The following is an 18557-nucleotide window of genomic DNA, read 5'->3' as shown; positions in this document are numbered from 1 at the left end:
CCACCGTGATCCTCCCGAATATTAGAGAAGTAGCTGTGGAGCTGCACTAGCAGAACTTGCTGTAAATCTTCCCCAGAACTCTCCAGAAACCTGACTCTAGACCACTGTGGGAGCTGTTGACAGGGAATTGTCTTCCAGAGACATGACAACAAAACCAGCCAAGGAAAGCTTATAAAGACAAATATAGATAGAATTTCAACTCTGGTTACTAGGGCTAATCACTCTGATTTCTCATTTCAATTCAGGCATTGTCCACTACATTTACTTGAGTAAGTCAGATCTTTCTGGGTTTTCCATAAATGGTTTGGGCTATTTGTGAAGAAATCAATTTGAAAAGCCAAATACGGAATTTTCAAATAATTTAAACTCAATTTATGTTTATTCCAAAATATATACTTATTTTTTAGCAAATTACTATTTATATATTAATAGGTAACTTAGATTTAATTTCTATTCAATCCAAAATACATTCAAATGGCATAATTATTTCCAGATGTAATAACCATTGAATGTGGACCATAAAATCAGAAGAAAATGGGAGTGTAGATGAATAAGTCTAGATGACCTACTAAATCTAAAAATTGGAAAAATCACAAAGTGAATGCAAACACGTAAAATTTTAGAGCATACAGGAAATATATTTTTTGAAAATATAACAAAGTGTAACCATAACTAACATAAAGACACTTTAAATCAATAAGTTCAATATTAATAATTCAATTCTGAGTCTGTCCCATAAGGGTGAGTGTGTGTGTTTGTCTGTCTAGGTGTCTGTGTGTATGTGTTAGTGTGTCTGTGTGTGTAATGTTTAATTTAGGAGAAAAAACATAGAAGGAAGAAGGACATAAAGCCAAGCCACAAAGAAGTATAGAATGACAATCCATACTGTTAAGACCTCTACCCTTGAAATTCAGTCACAACCATAAGATAGAATTAAAGTGAATACCAGGCAAAGCAAATAAATAAATAAATAAAGGACAAAACAATGATGGAAGATATGTTGGAAATAGTTTTAATTGAGTAAAATTAAGGATGTATCCAAACAAAATTTTGATTTGCAATGAAACAATGTGAGCACCATTTGCAACATCTCTAGATGCTCAAATTAGAGAAAAATGTGGGGTACTAAATGGACATATTATAAAAGAAGAAAAGCCTACCTCCAAGAGATAAAGAAAAGCAAATTTGCCTGGCCAGCATGGCTCAGTGGTTGAGTGTTGATCTATGAACCAGGAAGTCACAGTTAGATTCCTGGTCAGGGCACATACCTGGGTTGTAGGCTCCAATCCCATGTGGGACATGCAGGAGGCAGCTGATCAATGATTCTCTCCATTGTTTCTCTCTCTCTTCTTCTCCCTTCCTCTCTGAAATCAATAAAAATATAAAAAAGCAAATTTGTGTCAAATAAGTTAGGAATAAAATAACAATAATAATCACAGAAATACTGTTATTGAAAAAATACAATAAATAAAATCATCAAAAATTGGCTCTTTGTATAGATCAATTAAATTGATAAACATCAGGATGGAGCTGGGCAAAGGGGTGTGCTCTGCTCCTCTGGCCCAGCTCCTCTGCTAGCTCCTCGGATCAACCCTGAGATCAGGGATTGCAGGGCAGCCTGGAGTCCCTCTGGAATTGAGGGCGGTGGGAGAGGACGAAGACATGGGAAAAGAAAGGGCATCTGCCCAAGGGGCTGGCAGTGATGGGGCAGGAGATGCTTTCCTTCTATGTGGCTGCCTAGACCAAGACTGCTGGAGGCTGCTGCTCCCCCCACACCCCCACCCCTGGGCGGGGCCTGGTGCGGAGGAGGGCGGGGCGGGAACTCTCCTGAGAGCCTGGTGGCTGCTAGACTAACCCCCAGAATGGCTGGAGGGCCCTCAACTGGTTATAGCTTTTTTGGGCAGAGCACGGATTTGACAGCTCCGCCTTGTGAGAATATCTGCTGACCTGGCAACACTGCCAGGTTGCAACTTTCCAACTTTGGTTTTTGAGTCTGATCAGCAAAGACTGCCCCTTCGTGTAGAAGGAGAGGGTGAGCTCTAGCTTGCAGTTCCCTGGAAAGCCATCTATAGAAAAGACACTCTGGTCCCACATGTCACCAGGACTTATGTTTTCATGAAGATTCGATTTCTCTGACCCTATTCTTACATTTCTCGTTTAAAAAATGTAAAGTGCTTTTGGGCACATGCTGAAAGGTAACTGAAGACTGCAAAGAAAAATCTCCAAATGTCATGGCTGAAGGAGAGAATGAAGTGAGATGGGATGGGCTGTGCAGTAGAGATTCAACTACTAGAGAGACGGCACTGGAGAACATTAGGCAGGTCATTGTGAGAAAAACTGAGTATCTGCGTTCGGTGAAAGAGACACCTTATCGTCCATCAGACGGGCTTTCAGATGCTGGTTCTTTGGATGGGTTGAAGAAGCTTCTTGCTCATCTGCTTATGCTTTCTAAGAGGTGTCCCTGTAAAGATGTAAGAGAGAAAAGCGAGTTTATTTTGAAAGGCGTCCAGGAACTTGGAATTCGAAGTCCTCGACCACTGGGACACGCACCAAGCAGATTTATCCCAGAAAAGGAGATTTATCCCAGAAAAGAAGACACACAAATGCATGCTTTATTTGCAGATTGTTTTGTTGCTTTGGGTCGATTGGATAACATTACATTAGTGATGGTTTTTCACCCACAGTATTTGGAAAGTTCCTTAAAAACTCAACACTATCTACGGCAAATGGCCGGGCCATTACCCCTGCATTTCCGGCACTACATTGGAATAACGGCTGCAGCAAGACATCAGTGCTCCTACTTAGTGAACCTCCATGTAAATGATTTCCTTCCTGTTGGTGGGGACTCCAAGTGGCTTAATGCCTTAGAGAATGCTCCTCAAAAACTACAAAAGTCAGGAGAACTGAACAAATTGTTAGCCCATAGACCTTGGCTTATTACTAAAGAACACATTGAGCGACCTTTAAAAGCTGGAAAGCACAGCTGGTCCCTGCAGAACTGGTACATGCAGTAGTTCTACTCACACTGTCATTCTCTTGCCTCGTTCACATTTGGCTGTGGAATCAGTCCAGAAATTCACTGTGATGGTGGCCACACATTCAGACCTCCTTCTGTTAATAACTACTGCAGCTGTGACATTACAAATGCAATCACAGTGTGGAAGAGAATCAGGTCAACTCAGCAGGAAATGTCTTAATAAGTGATTCCTTCTTTGAGGTCTAAGCCCACATGGAAAAGATGAGGCAATTCCAGGAATGTCCAGATGAAGAAGAGGCAAGTCAGGAAGAGATGGCCTTGCGTTTTGAAATAGCAAAAAGAGAGAGCATGTTTGTCTTCTCTTCAGATGATGATGAAGTTACACTAGCAAGAGATATATCTCATCACTTTGAGGACACTAGTTATGGCTATAAGGATTTCTCTAGACATGGGATGCATGTTCCAACATTTCGAGTCCAGGACTATTGCTGGGAAGACCATGGTTATTCTTTGGTAAATCGCCTTTATTCAGATGTGGGACAGTTGATTGATAAAAAATTTCACATTGCTTATAATCTTACTTATAATACAATGGCAATGCACAGAGATGTTGATACCTCAATGCTCAGACAGGCTAGTTAGAACTATATTCACTGCATGTTTGGAATAAGATATGATGACTATGACTATGGTGAAATTAACCAGCTATTGGTCATAGCTTTAAAGTTTATATCAAAACTATCGATTTCACTCCTAAAAAGGTTACCAAAAGAATGTATGATAGCATCTGGAGGCAGTTCAAGCACTGCGAGAAGGTTCATGTTAATCTGCTTCTTACAGAAGCTAGGAGGCAAGCCGAACTCCTTTATGCTCTGAGAGCCAGTACGGGCTATATGACCTGATGCCTTTCCTTCATTAAAGATGATGGAATAATCAGCAGATATAGTCTACGAGGGAAAGGTTCTAATCCCCAGGACCAATCCTACCTAATAAAAGCATAATATGCTAATTGACCATACCTTCGCTACACCCACAGCCAATCAGGGCGCTATGCAAATTAACCCAGCAAAGATGGCCGCCCCCACGCGCTGCCCCACCCCCCATCCCTGAGGGTCCTGGGCAGCTGCGTTGCCCCCATCACGATGGCGGCGCTGGGGTCCAAGCCCCAACCCTGAAAGAAGGCAGAAGGCAGTGGCCAGAGCCAAGGCCTGGGTCCCTGGTGCAGGATGAAAACTGGTGCCAGCAGCCAGGTGAAGGAAGGTCTATGGCACGAATCTTCGTGCAACGGGCCTCTAGTGGTAGATAAAAAATTCAGAAATCAATTGTGTCATGATTCCTTTAGTTTCTTCTATTTTACTGTGGAAATACCACTGTTGGCACGAGCAGTGAATGCTTGGCAGCTTCAAGTTTAGAGCTGTGAAGATGGGTTGTCGTTCACAGTATTTTGCTTTTTGAAGTACACGATGCTGTATGACTGTTTTAATACAGCAAATAGTAGCTCTCCAAACCCTGTTGCTTTTCTGTTTTAAATAAGATAACAAGAATTGGAGCCTGCAAAGAATGGGACTTGGAAAATGACATAAGGCTTTTTACACAAAGAATTTTAGATCATGGTGCTGCTATTCCTGTTGGTGGGATGAATAGAGTGGCTATTCAAGTTAAGCTATTAGTAATAAAGTGAATTCTGCTACTATCTGAGCCTACATACATAATTTTTGTGGTTTCAAATTAAACTTGCATATGTATTAATTTTGTTGCATCTAAAAAAGCATAGAATTATTACTCATAGCTCAGCAAAGGCTGTTTTGATGGTAACAGTTCAATTCTTTCAGTATAGTTTTTTTAAATTCAGAGTTATTGGATGACATTAATTACACTGCCATTCTTAAAGATTTCCTTCAAAAAGCAATCTTAAATGTAAATGAAAATGTGTAAATTAAGAAAAGCTGGCTGTCTCTTGACATGCTGTTTCTCAAGATCCCCTGACACTGGAGGGCAGCTATCTTGTGCAGTGTTTTTGTTGCCTCCCGGGAGTTGTGGGAAATGTGGCTATAGTCTGCTGCACAGCCCGGGTGCATTCTGCTCCTGCCCCCCTCATTGACCCCACTTTAAAGGTGTGCACTCCGTAAGTAATAAAGCTGGAAAATAATTTCAATCAGGTTATTAAACGTGATTTAAAAAATGTTGTTTGTTTGAAATGAAAACAGGTTTGAGAAAAATGTGTTGAGTACTTACTATTCTGGAAGCCTGAACTGCTTTTGAAGTCTGTCAGTATAATTGGTATTTTTCAATAAAAAATAACTTTTCTCCTAAAAAAATAAATAAATAAGTAAATAAATAAATAAATTGATAAACATCAGAGAAAAAGGAGGTGTTCAAATCAAGAACATAAAATCAATAATAAGAAGGCAAATATTAATGAGGTAATATGAGGATATTATGAACAATTGTGTTCCTATGTAATTGACAATTTAGATGATTATGAACATATTCCTTGAAAAACACATCTTAAAAAGCTATCACTATGTTGGCTTTTGTGAGTACCTGTGAAATATATATATATATATATTCATTATTGTTGAAAGTATTACATATGTCCCTTTTCCCCCTGTTGTCCTCTCCCAGCCTGTACCTGCCCCCAGCCCTGGCCTTCACCCCCACACATTGTCTGTGCCCATTGGTTATGCTGATATGCATACAACTTCTTTAGTTGATCTCTTCCCCCTCAACTGCCCCTCACCCCCTGCCCAACCTCTCCTGCTTTCCCTCTTAGGTTTGATGGTCTGTTTGATGTTTCTGTGTCTCTAGATCTATTTTTGTTCATCTGTTTATATTGTTCATTATATTCCACAAATGAGGGAGATCATGTGATATTTATCTTTTTCTGACTGACTTATATCAATTAACATAATGCTCTCCAACTCCATCCATGCTGTTGCAAATGGTAAGAGTTCTTTCTATTGTACAACAGCGTAGTATTCCATTGTGTAGGTGTACCACCCATCTAATCCATTCATCTGCTGGTGGGCACTTAGGCTGTTTCCAAATCTTAGCTATTGTAAATGTGCTGCTATGAACATAGTCATGTATATGTTCTTTCTCATTGGTGTTTCATGTTTCTTGGGATATATTCTTAAGAGTGGAGTTACTGGAGTTTCCACAAACAAATTAAAAATTGAACTCCCATTTGACCCAGCAAAACCTCTGAAATAATTTCAATTGAATCCCAAGTATGCTAGTGAGCAGTATTTGCATAGCTATCTATGCAAATGCTAGGATTTACTGTGCTCTGAAGAGATATGAAATAGCATCTGAAGATGCCTTAACATACTTTCCAATGTTCACCTGAAACCCAGTCCTGACAGAACTTGAAGCTCCTGCCTTCAGGCTGTTGCTACCAGCATATTGAGGACGCCAGGTTCATAACTGGCTTAAGGTCTGTTCTGCATCTTCCTGTCACAGTGGCTCCTATCAGCTGAAAAGCAGATGACCACGAGAGTCTGATGGGGGCTGCTTTGCCTAAGTATCTGTTCACATCTATCTCTAGATGCCCAAAGAGTCCTGAAAGCAATTTTGTAACTCGTTCACCTTCTGCTAAAACACTCACCAACTCTTTCCTCCAATCATACTGATGTCAGCTGGAATTCATCAGTGGCTGCTAATAGCAAAGTCAGGCCACTCTGCTCAGGGTGCGAAGGTGCCAAACTATGAAAGGAGCCTCACACTGATCATGATAAAATCCTTGTTCTAGCTCAAAGGGCTGTGTGCTGCTTCAGCCCTGGATTCTCACAGCATCCCCAGCCTGTCTCCACCCTGTCCCCACCCTGCCATGTGAGGTCAATTGAAGGTCCTTTTTTACTGACTTGGTGCAAGGGAAACTCGAGGCACTAAAGAGCATTAGTGTTGTTTTGAAAATAACTTTTGGTACTTCTGTTTTTTATTTCCAAACTCTCTGATATTTGAAATACTAGTATCTTTTTTTAAAATATATTTTTATTGAATTTTTACAGAGAGGAAGGGAGAGGGATAGAGAGTTAGAAACATCAATGAGAAACATCGATCAGTCGCCCCCTGCAAACCTCCCACTGGGGATGTGCCCGCAACCAAGGTCCAGCCCTTTACTGGAATCGAACCTGGAACCCTTCAGTCTACAGGACGATGATCTATCCACTGAGCCAAACCAGTTTCGGCACTCGTACCTTTTTAAGCCTAACAAATAATACCTTTTTCAACATCCTATTAGATTTCACTTTTTATATTTTTATCTTTACGTGTTGTAGTAGTTACTATGCTACCTAGCAAAACTTAGTTAGGATGGCCTAGCTTCTGTATTTATTATTTAAAGAAGGAATAAGATTGCAGGGCCCAGGTTATAGAATTTTAAAATGCTATGTGACATAATCACAAATCCAGGAAAATTGCAAGGAAAGGTTGGACAAGTCTCTGTAAGGGACAGCACCATGGAACAGACTGCCCACATAATTACTTGATATGGTCTACAAAATTAGAACAGTAGACATTTCTTTCTCTATACGTTATGTAAATGACTGGCAACATACTGAGAAATGTTTGAGGCATTTCCCAGAATTAACTTAATAAATGTCCTCATGTACATGTACCTTAATAGGATATGCACTATTCCTTTTCTTTTCCTTGGTCTCCTCAGGAAACATTGTGTGAAGTGCCATTCCTGGTTAATGAACCTTAGGTTAATTTACATTTCTATAAACTGATTAAGAGGGCAGCTACTTCAACTCTTTCTAGGATATGTGGGCTTTGATGGCTTTGAAAATTTGTTTTTCAATAGTTTTTAAAAGATGAGTTTTAGTCATTCATTCATTCATTCATTCATTCATTTAAAATATGGAATGTGCCCTAACTGGTTTGGTTCAGTGGATAGAGCATCAGCCTGTGGACTGAAAGGTCCCAGGTTTGATTCAGGTCAAGGGCATGTACCTTGGTTGCGGGCGGGCACAACTCCAATAGGGAGGTGTATAGGAAGCAATTGATGTTTCTCTCATCGATGTTTCTAACTCTCTATCCTTCTCTCTTCCCCTCTGTAAAAAATCAATAAAATATTTTTTTAAAATATGGTATGCTTCACGAATTTGCATGTCATCCTTGCCCAGGGGCCATGCTAATCTTCTCTGTATCGTTCCAATATTAGTATATGTGTGCCAAAGCCAGTACAAGGTGAGTTTTATTTAGATACTAGTAACCCATTTGCACGAAGATTCATGAAATAGACCTTCATTCACCTGGCTGCCTGCACCAGTTTTCTGCCGGGACCGGGGACCCAGGCCTTGGCTGTGGCCACCGCCTTCTGCCTTCTTTCAGGGTCGGAGCTTGGCCCTGGGCCGTGGCCTTGGGCTCGGCCACACCCAACATCCCTGCTAAGGATCGCCGGAGCCAACCCGCAGTGGTTTCCGTGCAGGCTCCCTGCTGGTGCCCAAGGCCGGGAAAAGGCAGAGGCTTTCCCGGACTTGGGCTCTGCCACACCCCAATGTCCCTGCAATGGTTTCCTGGTGGGCGTGGTTGGTGGGCATGGCTTGGTTGGTGGGCGTGGCTTGGGCATAGTGAAGGTGCGGTCAATTTGCATATTTGTCTATTAAAACGTAAGATTTACTTTTCCTGTTTCTTGCTAGGTCAGATAACTTTCATAAAATCAGAGCTAAATTCCCAAAGATTTGATCATTTAGGGAAATAAATTACATGGCCGAACATCACTGATTTGCTAACTTGGGATAGGTATCAACAAAATACAAATAACATGGCACCTCTGTTAAAAATGATTTTCTAGCCCTAACCAGTTTGGCTCAATAGCTAGAGCATCAGACTTCAAAAAGAAGGGTCCCAGGCTCGATTCTGGTCAAGGGCATGTCCTTGGTTTCAGGTACATCCCCAGTGGGGAGTGTGCAGGAGGCAGCTGATTGCTGTTTCTAACTCTCCATTCCTCTCCCTTCCTCTCTGTAAAAAAATCAATAAAATATATTTTAAAAATATGATTTTCTACAGCATCTATATGATGGTGACTATAGTTAATAATACTTTATTGCATAATTGAAAGTTTCATGAATCTTTTCACAAAACACATTTACATTCTTTTAGGGTGTAGCCCTAAGGGTAGTTTTCTATAAGTTCTAAATTTAACCAGCCAACCTACTATTGGTGTAATCCATTCAATTGGTTAATCCCTTTTGAAGCCATAATCCAATATCACCAAGTGGGTGTGGCCTTAGGTGAGTATAAAAGGGCATGTTTCCAGAGCTATTTCATTTCTTCTCCAGGGTAGACCCAGTGAGGTTCGAGCTGCCAGTCGAGCGCAGAGTTCCTACTAACCCGGACATCCACAGAACTTTCAGAGGTGAGACCACTCATAAACTCTAATGAGGATGGAATTGAAAGTAAATACCTTCATGCCTACGTTCTCATATACAAATACTTTTAATTTACCTGTTGGCGTGCTTGAATGTACTTCAAGCAAACAAGTAGATTTCTTAGTTAATAGAAATGATGTCAATATTTAAAGTATCTGAGATTAGAGCACTTGTAATATATTGATATTTGCTATAACAGATTACTTGATCATTTTTATTTTATTACCATTTGCTACTGGAACTTTATTTCAGTCTTAAAAGAGATTTCTCTATTTTTCGTGTGAAAATGTGGAAATCTAAAACCACCAATAATGTTCAACAGAATGCATACATACAAGTCTGCATATATATTAACCTACACGTACGTGTGCAATTAATTAGAAAAACCTTGTTAAGGTCCTATTTGCTCTTTCCTTAAAACTTAAGGATTCCAAGCTCCATTTGGAAACTTTGAAATATATTTGAACAACTGTAGGGCTTCCCAGGAAGTGGAGATGGATATAATGGGAGAAATCAGAAATAAAGATGAACCAGTCATGCTTCCATTAACTGCATCTCTGGATTTTCTAGTGTAGATACAATATCCCATGTTGTTTATTTTCTCCTGATTTTTTTAATTGATTGCCGAGAGATTTAAGAGGATAGATCGAGATAAAGAGAGGGAGAGAAACACAGATGTGAGATAAACATGGATCAGCTGCCTCTAGCATGCACCCTAACTGGGTATAGAACCCACCACCTGGTCATCCACTAGGTCTAGGAATCAAACCCACCACCCTCTTGTATATGAAACAACACTCCAACCAATTGAGCCTCACCCATTGGGGCATTATTTAAAACGGAAAAACTAAAAACGAGTGATTACTTTTTGCTGATTATTACTGTAGCTTGCACATTGACCAATTCAAAATGTGAAGGTGCTAGGATGGATTAAATCAACAGACTTGGAAAATTTTGTTTTCTTGAACTAGATACAACAGAAAATTTTATGTTTTCTTGTTTAAAAGGTAGAGTTTTGTTATTAAAGTCAAGGAATAAATTAAACTGTTTATAGTTTAAGGAGTTCAAAGTTAAAGTCAACACTTTGACTAAACTGAACCAGTAGAGTTTAACCGAGTAGGTTTGACTGGGGCACCTAGAGACTATTAGTATAGATATTAAGGGTGTGTTTATTTAAAGTCATGGAATCAGAGAGACAAAAAGAGAGAAACTCGTTCATTAATTTATAGACTGTATATGCACTAGTGAACCAAACAATAAATGAGGTATGATTGAGATCATGGTTTATTTTATTTTATTTTTAAAAATTCATTGATTTTAGAGAAAGAGAGGCAGAGGGATAGAGAAAGTGAAACATCGATTTGTTGTTCTACTTATTTATTCATTCCTTGGTTGATTCTTGTATATACCCTGACCAGGGATCAAACCCCAAACCTTGGCGTGTCGGGATGGCGCTCTAACTAATTGAGCCTACCAGACAGGGCCCAGATCATTGTTCATTTTAAACAAAAAGCACGCTGAGGACTCTCTTATCTCATTTTCTCATTTATATCTTAGCATAAACCCAATGTGTGTAGATTTGTTATGTCTAGGATTTTATTGGCGTTAAATTAAATGGTAGATTAGATACAAAGTTAATAGGTAGATAGAGCTCAAGCATACATAGTTTTATCCAAAGGTCTTTTTTTTTTCTCATCTGGGAGGAAAAATAACTTTATGTATCTCCCGTTCTCATTCTGTCTTTCTTTTATTTCAGTTTCAGAAACATGGAGTCACACACCTTGCAAGGCTTACTGAGGGAACTCACCTGCTCCATCTGTATGAACTACTTCCTAGATCCGGTCACCTTAGACTGTGGGCACAGCTTTTGCCGTCCCTGCCTGTGCCTCAGCTGGGATGCGGCTCAGATTCCAATACGCTGCCCTTATTGCAGACAAGTGTCAGAGAAGCCAGATTTCAAAACCAGCATCACACTCAGGAGACTGGCTTCCCTAGCGAGAAAGGCCAGAGCTGACTCTGTCAACAGCTCTGAGGAGCAATTCTGTGTGCCACACAAAGCAGCAAAGAGGCTCTTCTGTGACATTGAAAAGAAACTCTTCTGTAGGCACTGCTCTGATTCCCCGAACCATGTGGCTCACAGCCACAGTCCGACCCAACAGGCTGCTGAGGACTACAGGGTAAGTGGTGCCTTTCATGCAATTTGGTAGATGTAGGCTCCTAAGTGAGAGAAAGAAGATAATAATGAAAAGGAAACTGATTGATGATAATGGAGCTGGTGGAGCTGGTAATGTTTCAATGCAAAATTCAAAATTATAAGTGTATCCTGGCAATGCTGTTGTCAACTTGGACACTATAATCAGAGCTGTGTTGAGCTTTTACTAAGGTAGATTTCTTTAGATATTTTGTCCAAATATGTAGAATTGGTGTTATTGTGGGGGAGGTGTCTAGCACCAGGAACACTGGCTTCTGATGCAAGTCGGACTTCTTCATAGTCAGGATACATGAAAATCTGGGTGCCAATTTCTCAAGAAATGGTCTGTAAGGTCTCCCCAAACTTCTGATTATATGTCTCTGTCACTTCTGATGATCCAAATATGAGAATCAAATCAGATGAATGTGAAAAGAAGATCAGGCCTCCTCATTCTAACTCAAGGTGACAGTGCTTTCAACATCTGCCTTTAACCATAAAAAAGAGGATACAATTTACAATAACCATCTTAGGTGTCACTAAAGCTCCTGGTTATTTTGCAGGAGGAACTTCTCAAGAGAATGGGCTCCTTATGGAATATGTCTCAAGAAATGCAAAACAATGTGAAGATAGAAGATAAGAAAGCCAGGTCATTGCAGGTAAGAATGAACATGTTCTGCTTAGTTTTATGATTATATATTTATGCAGATTGAGAAATGCTGGCTTATAGTTTTAGGTACATTGGAGTTAAAGAATATTGGTTAAAGAATAATAACTTCTGCCCAGGAAAAAGCAGTTGTTTAAAAAATATATCAGCAATCACAAATATAATGGCCAAATATACAGTATATATGGTTTAAAACAATGCATGCAGTCCACCCTCTGCTCTCATGGAAGCTAGTGCAAAGAATGCTACTACAGTTGACTGTGGAAGAGTGTGGGAGGCTGGGTCCTAACTGTTTGCAGTCAAATATCCACATATAACCTTGGACTTGCCCACAATTTTCTTATTCTTTCTTATCTGTAAGGCATTGTTTGCTGGATCCCCTGGATACCAAATTCTGGGGGTGTTCAAATTATTTTGTAAAATGTTGTAAAACAATGCATAAAGTTGACCCTTTGCATTCATAAATTCCAACATCAGATCAAAAATATGGTCTTGGATCTGCCAAGGAATTAATATTTGAATAGGAAATATGCAGACATAGACAGTCAACTGAGTATTTATTGAAAAAAATCACAGTCCATATGGATGTTGTTCAAGAGTCAATCAACTGTGTATATGCAAGCCTTGAGAAGTATTCCCAGTTCAACATCGAAGGTTTGATGAATTTTTTCAGAAATGGAGTAAAAGATAATACCACACTAAGTTTAACTGTGAAAAAGAGGAGAGAAATAAAGTAGCACCAAGAAAAAAAAATAGAGTATTTTTTTAAAATCTGTATAATAAGGTGTATAGTTAAATCTTTAAAATACCTAATACAATCAAGCAAAGAAGCAATAGAAAAAGAAGGTAGTGAAGAAGAAATGATTGATGAAGTAAGAACTGGGAAGCAACATCACAGGGACTCTTTATTTTTTAATTTTTAAAATATTTTTATTGATTTCAAAGAAGAAGGGAGAAAGAGATAGAAATATCACTGATGAGAGGGGATCATTAATCAGCTGCCTTCCTTATATCCCCTGCAGGGAATTCAGCCCTAAAGCCCAGTATGTGTCCTGACCTGGAATTGAACCTGAACTCCTGGTTCAGAGGTGGACACCCAACCACTGAGTAACATCAGGTGTGCTAGTCTGAGACCCTGTAGAGGGCTTGATTTAACAGAAAAAGGTACCAGGAACGTAGGGTCAGGATGTACAGAAGGGCTTGCAAATACTCAAGACACTTTGAGGTATGAGGCAAAAAGTTTCTCAAATATTTTCTTTTTAAAAAAATATATTTTATTGATTTTTTACTGAGAGGAAGGGAGAGAGATAGATAGCTAGAAACATCAATGAGAGAAACATTGATCAGTTGCCTCCTGCACACCCTTGCACTGGGGATGTGCCCGCAACCAAGGTACATGCCCCTGACCGGACTCGAACCTGGGACCCTTCAGTCCACAGGCTGACGCCCTATCCACTGAGCCAAACTGGTCAGGGCTAAAATATTTTCTTGATGAAACTAAGGGGAAAATTGGAAGTTTGACAGTCTCTTTAGAGTGAGAATGTGTAATCCCTTTGATCTTCTATCTGTGCAGGATTACGTGGCCCTTAGGAAGGTAATGATCAGAGCTGAATATCAGAAGATTCATCAATTTCTCTATGAGGAGGAGCGCCTCTATGTGAACACAATGGAGAGAGAAGCAAATGAGATCTTCCAACAACTGCAGGAAAGCAAAGTCAGAATGACCCAACAGACAGAAAGCCTGAAAGAAATGTTTAGAGAGCAGATGGGCATGTGCCACAAGCCAGATGTGGAGATGCTCCAGGTGAGAGGGGAGGGTCCATCCTCAGAGAGAGGAATCCTATCATGAACAATGTGGTTATGATGCCTGCATACACCATTAGCTTCAACTAAGTGATTACGCTCCTGGTCTCCCATCATCGTGCCTGTCCAGTCAGTTACTTATTTTCTTTAGGAGCTCTTTGCCTAAGTAGCTGACATAGGATAAAGTGATTTCAGTGTAATGTGAAGCTTGACCTCCACAGACAGATTGTCCAAATTCAGTCAATCCCTGAGCAGGGCAACATTAACTTTGCTGTGATCACTCATTATTTACATTCCCCTAATCCACTGTCACTCTCTGTTATTGCCATAAACGCAACTTGCTAAACACATTGAGGTTTTGACGCTTGCCTAGGCAAGATATCTAGAATTTGGCAATCAATTCTAAAGCTCTCTGTGTTTTTCATTGGATGCCCTGTTTTGCTTTCATTGTTGTAAATGGTCAGATCTCTCCTTGGGAATAACAGGGCAATAAGTGATATTGGAAACCTAGACCTGGTTGCATCACTTCACTTCTCTGCCTGATCTCCTTCCATCCTCAGATCACCTTGAGGAAGGTCTGCGTGTTTTAGTTTAAGTGCTATTATTAAGATGACCTCTGATTGTTCCTTAAAGGAGAATAGAAAAAAGTACATTATGAAAATAAACTCTAGAAAATATATAAAAGGACATAATTTGCCCGTTTACCTTCTTTTTCTGTTTGTTTTGCAGGATTTGGGAACTGTGTTGGAAAGGTGAGTTTACACTAATATTTTATGAGAAAGTCATTTTCTTCTTGATGAGGGAGCTGTACATGTTTTGAGCTAGAAGTCTTTTCATCTGTAGCTATTCTCCGTTTTCTTTCAAAAGTGGCCCTGAGGCCTTCTGGTCTCAGAAGTTTCCTTTCCATGTGACTGAATTCATATGTACCTGAAAACATCTGAGTTTCTGAGTTTTCTTCCAGCTCCTCTCCCCTGTCCTCTCCCTATTTAGCACAATAAACATTACTGGAGTGATTTTTGAAGGTATCACAGAAAAGGTACCTTACACTGCACAGTTGGAAGGTGAAAAGGGCAGGAAATCGGGAACTTTGCTATAAATGTGTGAGGATTGATTTTGTTCCCAGGACTAGCAATGACTCAGCCTGTTCCCTCACTGCAGGTCAGACCTCAGGGGGAATGACCTCCTGGTGCCCCCTAAGAAGTTAGACCTTCAGGAGCAAAGCTCCTAGGTGGAAGTTAGGTGTTCCTGCTTGAGGGAAAAAAAAGAGCAGAGCTGTCTGGCTGTGTGGACTCTTCCCCTCTCATAAGCTGAATGCCTCATTGGTGACAACTCTGAGACTTAAGTCCCAAAGTCTCTGCCTGGATGTTCTGCTCCTTGTCAGATACCCAGGGGTTTGCATTCCCTGAGGTGGAGTAGATGGAGGAAATGATTCTCAATCATTTTGGAAATGCAATAATATCTGAGAAGAATGGGGAAATGGGTATTGAAAATAATTTATAAATTTAGAAAAGAAGGTAACATTTCTTATATTTCCACAAGGGTAGACTATACTGTATATTTCATTAACTTAGGATGAGAGGATCCTGATGAAATATATTGGATGAATATCTATGATATTTAGACTGGTTTTTTGACTAACATTTTCCTCCAAATGTCACTGATGTCATTCTTCACAGGACCAAATTGGTGCGGAATCAAAAGCCTCAACCAGTGAATCCGGACCTCACTTCCTGGTGCTGCACTGGACTCCTGGAGTTGCTGAACAAGTTCAGAGGTAAGAGCTTGCCTGTGGCATTAGGCCTCAATTTCTTTGTGGTTCTTAGTTTTATAGGTTCTTGTTCTATTTTAACGTTATGTTTTCTGTCATGAAGGCAGTCCATCACTTTCCAAAATTATATCTTCTTTCCTTGTGTAGTATATCACAATGAACTTTGCAACTTATATTGAAAATAAAAGCAAGATACCTATTTTTATTGACATTTGGTATACATAGAGGAAGAGAAGAGCAATGAAGTTGACCATGTGGTCATGAGGAGATAGACTATTTAGTACTCAGAGTAGCCATCAATATTAAATGTTTAATCAGTTACCCCACTTTTGAATGTTTAAATATGGGACTGGTGGATTTAAATCTGTTTTACATTGTAAGTGCATTCATCATGCATTGCACTAACAATATTTATTACTTATAGTCGGGACTGGTTTGGCTCAGTGGATAGAGCGTCGGCCTGCGGACTCAAGGGTCCCAGGTTCGATTCCGGTCAAGGGCATGTGCCTTGGTTGCGGGCACATCCCCAGTGGGGTGTGTGCAAGAGGCAGCTGATCGATGTTTCTCTCTCATCGGTGTTTCTAACTCTATCCCTCTCCCTTCCTCTCTGTAAAAAATCAATAAAATATATATTTTTAAAAAAAGAATATTTATTTCTTATAAAATCAGAAAGTCCAAAAAAGGACTGAAAATGTCATAAGCAGAATAATTTTATTGCTGTTAGATAAATGTCAAAACCACTGACAGTGAAGGATCTGTGACCACAGTCCAATCATAGTAGGCTTATAGTAGAGAGCAGGTCTAAACCCCAGAACTGAGATTGAGATTAGACTTAATGCAGGGTCTGAACAGATAATGAAAATCCACAGCATTCTCTTCAGAAATTACTAATTATCCATAATATGTATTTCAATCAAATATTTATATTCATTAAAAAGTAACAGGTGCCACTTATACTCCAATAACAACTCACATGATAGCAAAGTGCTGTCTATATATTAAATAGGACAATCAACACAAAATGAGATTTCTAAAGGAAAGAAAAGGTTTTATGTGTGACCTGAAACAAACTACCCAGAGGTTTACATTAAATCTCTGCTTCACACTGTCATACTCTTTGTGACACGTGCGGAGGTTTTATTTTCTTCTTCTGTGTACTGTGAAGGACTTCTGTGTAAAGATAGTGATAACACTTGTTCTTTGTAGATGAGAAATCTGCACTCTCTTTGCTGTCTTTATTTTGTACTAGAGGCCTGGTGCACAAAATTTGTGCATGGGGGGGGGTGTGTGTCCTTCAGCCCAGCCTGCACCCTCTCCAATCTGGGACCCTTCAAGGGATGTCCAACTGCCCGTTTAAGCCCGACCCTACAGGGCAGTCGGACAGCCCTCTCACAATCCAGGACTGCTGGCTCCAAATGCTTGCCTGCTTGCCTTCCTGGTTGCCCCTCACTGCTTCTACCTGCCAGCCTAATCACCCCCTAACCACTCCCCTTCCAGCCTGATTGATGTCTAACTGCTCCCCTGCCACCCTGATTGCCCCTAACTGCTCTCCTCTGCAGGCCTGGTCACCCCTAAATTCCCTCCCCTGAAGGCCTGGTCACCCCTAACTGCCCACCCCTACAAGTCTGGTTCCCCCCAACTGCTCTCCCTTGAAGGCCTGAGTCCTCCCCAGCTGCCCTCCCCTGCTGGCCCGGTCAACCCTAACTTCCTTCCTCTGCCAGCCTGGTCATCACTAACTGCCCTCCCAGAAGGCTTGATTGCCCCCAACTGCCCTCCCTTGCAGGCCTGGTCCTTCCCAACTGCCCTGCCCTGCTGGCCATCTTGTTGCAGCCATCTTGTGTCCACATGGGGGCAGCCATGATGGAGTGATGGTCAATTTGCATATTACTATTTTATTAGATAGGATTTCCCTGGAGGAGGGGCAAATGAAGAGACTCTGCCCCCCAGGCCATGGAAATTGCATTTACTGAAATTTTTTTTTTTTGCCTCTCTTTGCAGTGGATAATGTCCTGAGTGATGGAAACATCAGTCTCTTCGTGTGTATTTCTGAGGATGTGAGGAGTGTGTTGTTTCCAGCTGACCATTACAACATGTCCAGGGAGCCCCAGAGACTGCGGAGTTTTGTGATTTGGGGAACGCATACCTTCACCTCTGGTAGACATTACTGGGAGGTGGATGTGCCACACTCCTCGTGTTGGATTCTGGGAGTCTGTAAAGATATCCTCATAATGGAAAACCTTTTCTTTATTGATTGGGAAGAAGCATCTGTTCTATTTTCCTTGAAGATGAATGATCATTTTTATCTCTACACTAACCGCCCACTCATAGTTCATCATGTGAAAATGCCTGTGGGTAAGATTGGAGTTTTTCTGGACTATGACAAAGGAATTGTGAGCTTCCATAATGCTGGCAATGGTTCCCTCATATGTAGTTTAGTTTCTTCCTCCTTCTCTTCCCCTCTGAAGCCTTTCCTTTGCTTGGAAGCTTCATGAAAAGTTAACTTTTGGCCATTTATTTGATGATTTCCATAACTGTGTACACTATTTTCAGGAAATGTTCTGTGAGGTATCAGGGTGATACCTAGCACATTGTAATTTAAGGGTACATAATTATTGTATGTTTATAAAATGGCATAACCACTGTAAATTTATAAATATATTTATAAATTGTCTTTTATTTTATATATATATATTATTATTGATAGTATTAAAGATGTCTTCTATTTTCCCCTATACATCCTGCCTCTCACCCCTACCCATTCCCCATCCCACAGGTCT

General features: G+C 40.4%; 1 protein-coding gene, 1 non-coding gene and 1 pseudogene across 2 annotated transcripts; 2 read left to right on the top strand and 1 right to left on the bottom strand.

Moving 5' to 3' along the window:
- The first annotated feature begins 2231 nt into the window (after nt 1-2231).
- On the top strand, nt 2232-3946 carry LOC129151225 (sestrin-1-like; annotated as a pseudogene).
- A 4115-nt stretch (nt 3947-8061) lies between these two features.
- Nucleotides 8062-8169, bottom strand: LOC129151370 (U6 spliceosomal RNA). Its single transcript, XR_008558058.1, has one exon. It is a non-coding gene; the product is annotated as a U6 spliceosomal RNA (small nuclear RNA).
- Nucleotides 8170-11120: 2951 nt separating this feature from the next.
- LOC129151170 (tripartite motif-containing protein 64-like) lies at nt 11121-18272 on the top strand. The gene is made up of 6 exons (XM_054725131.1): nt 11121-11531; nt 12106-12201; nt 13783-14013; nt 14742-14764; nt 15689-15786; nt 17779-18272. Exons 1-6 carry the CDS (start codon nt 11121-11123, stop codon nt 18270-18272), a joined length of 1353 nt encoding a protein of 450 aa, XP_054581106.1.
- The last annotated feature ends 285 nt before the right edge of the window (nt 18273-18557 follow it).

The sequence above is a fragment of the Eptesicus fuscus genome, chromosome 13, assembly GCF_027574615.1.
Source record: "Eptesicus fuscus isolate TK198812 chromosome 13, DD_ASM_mEF_20220401, whole genome shotgun sequence".
Lineage (NCBI taxonomy): Eukaryota > Metazoa > Chordata > Mammalia > Chiroptera > Vespertilionidae > Eptesicus > Eptesicus fuscus.
Note: the sequence above shows the minus strand (reverse complement) of the source record. Positions and strands in the feature narration are given on the sequence as shown.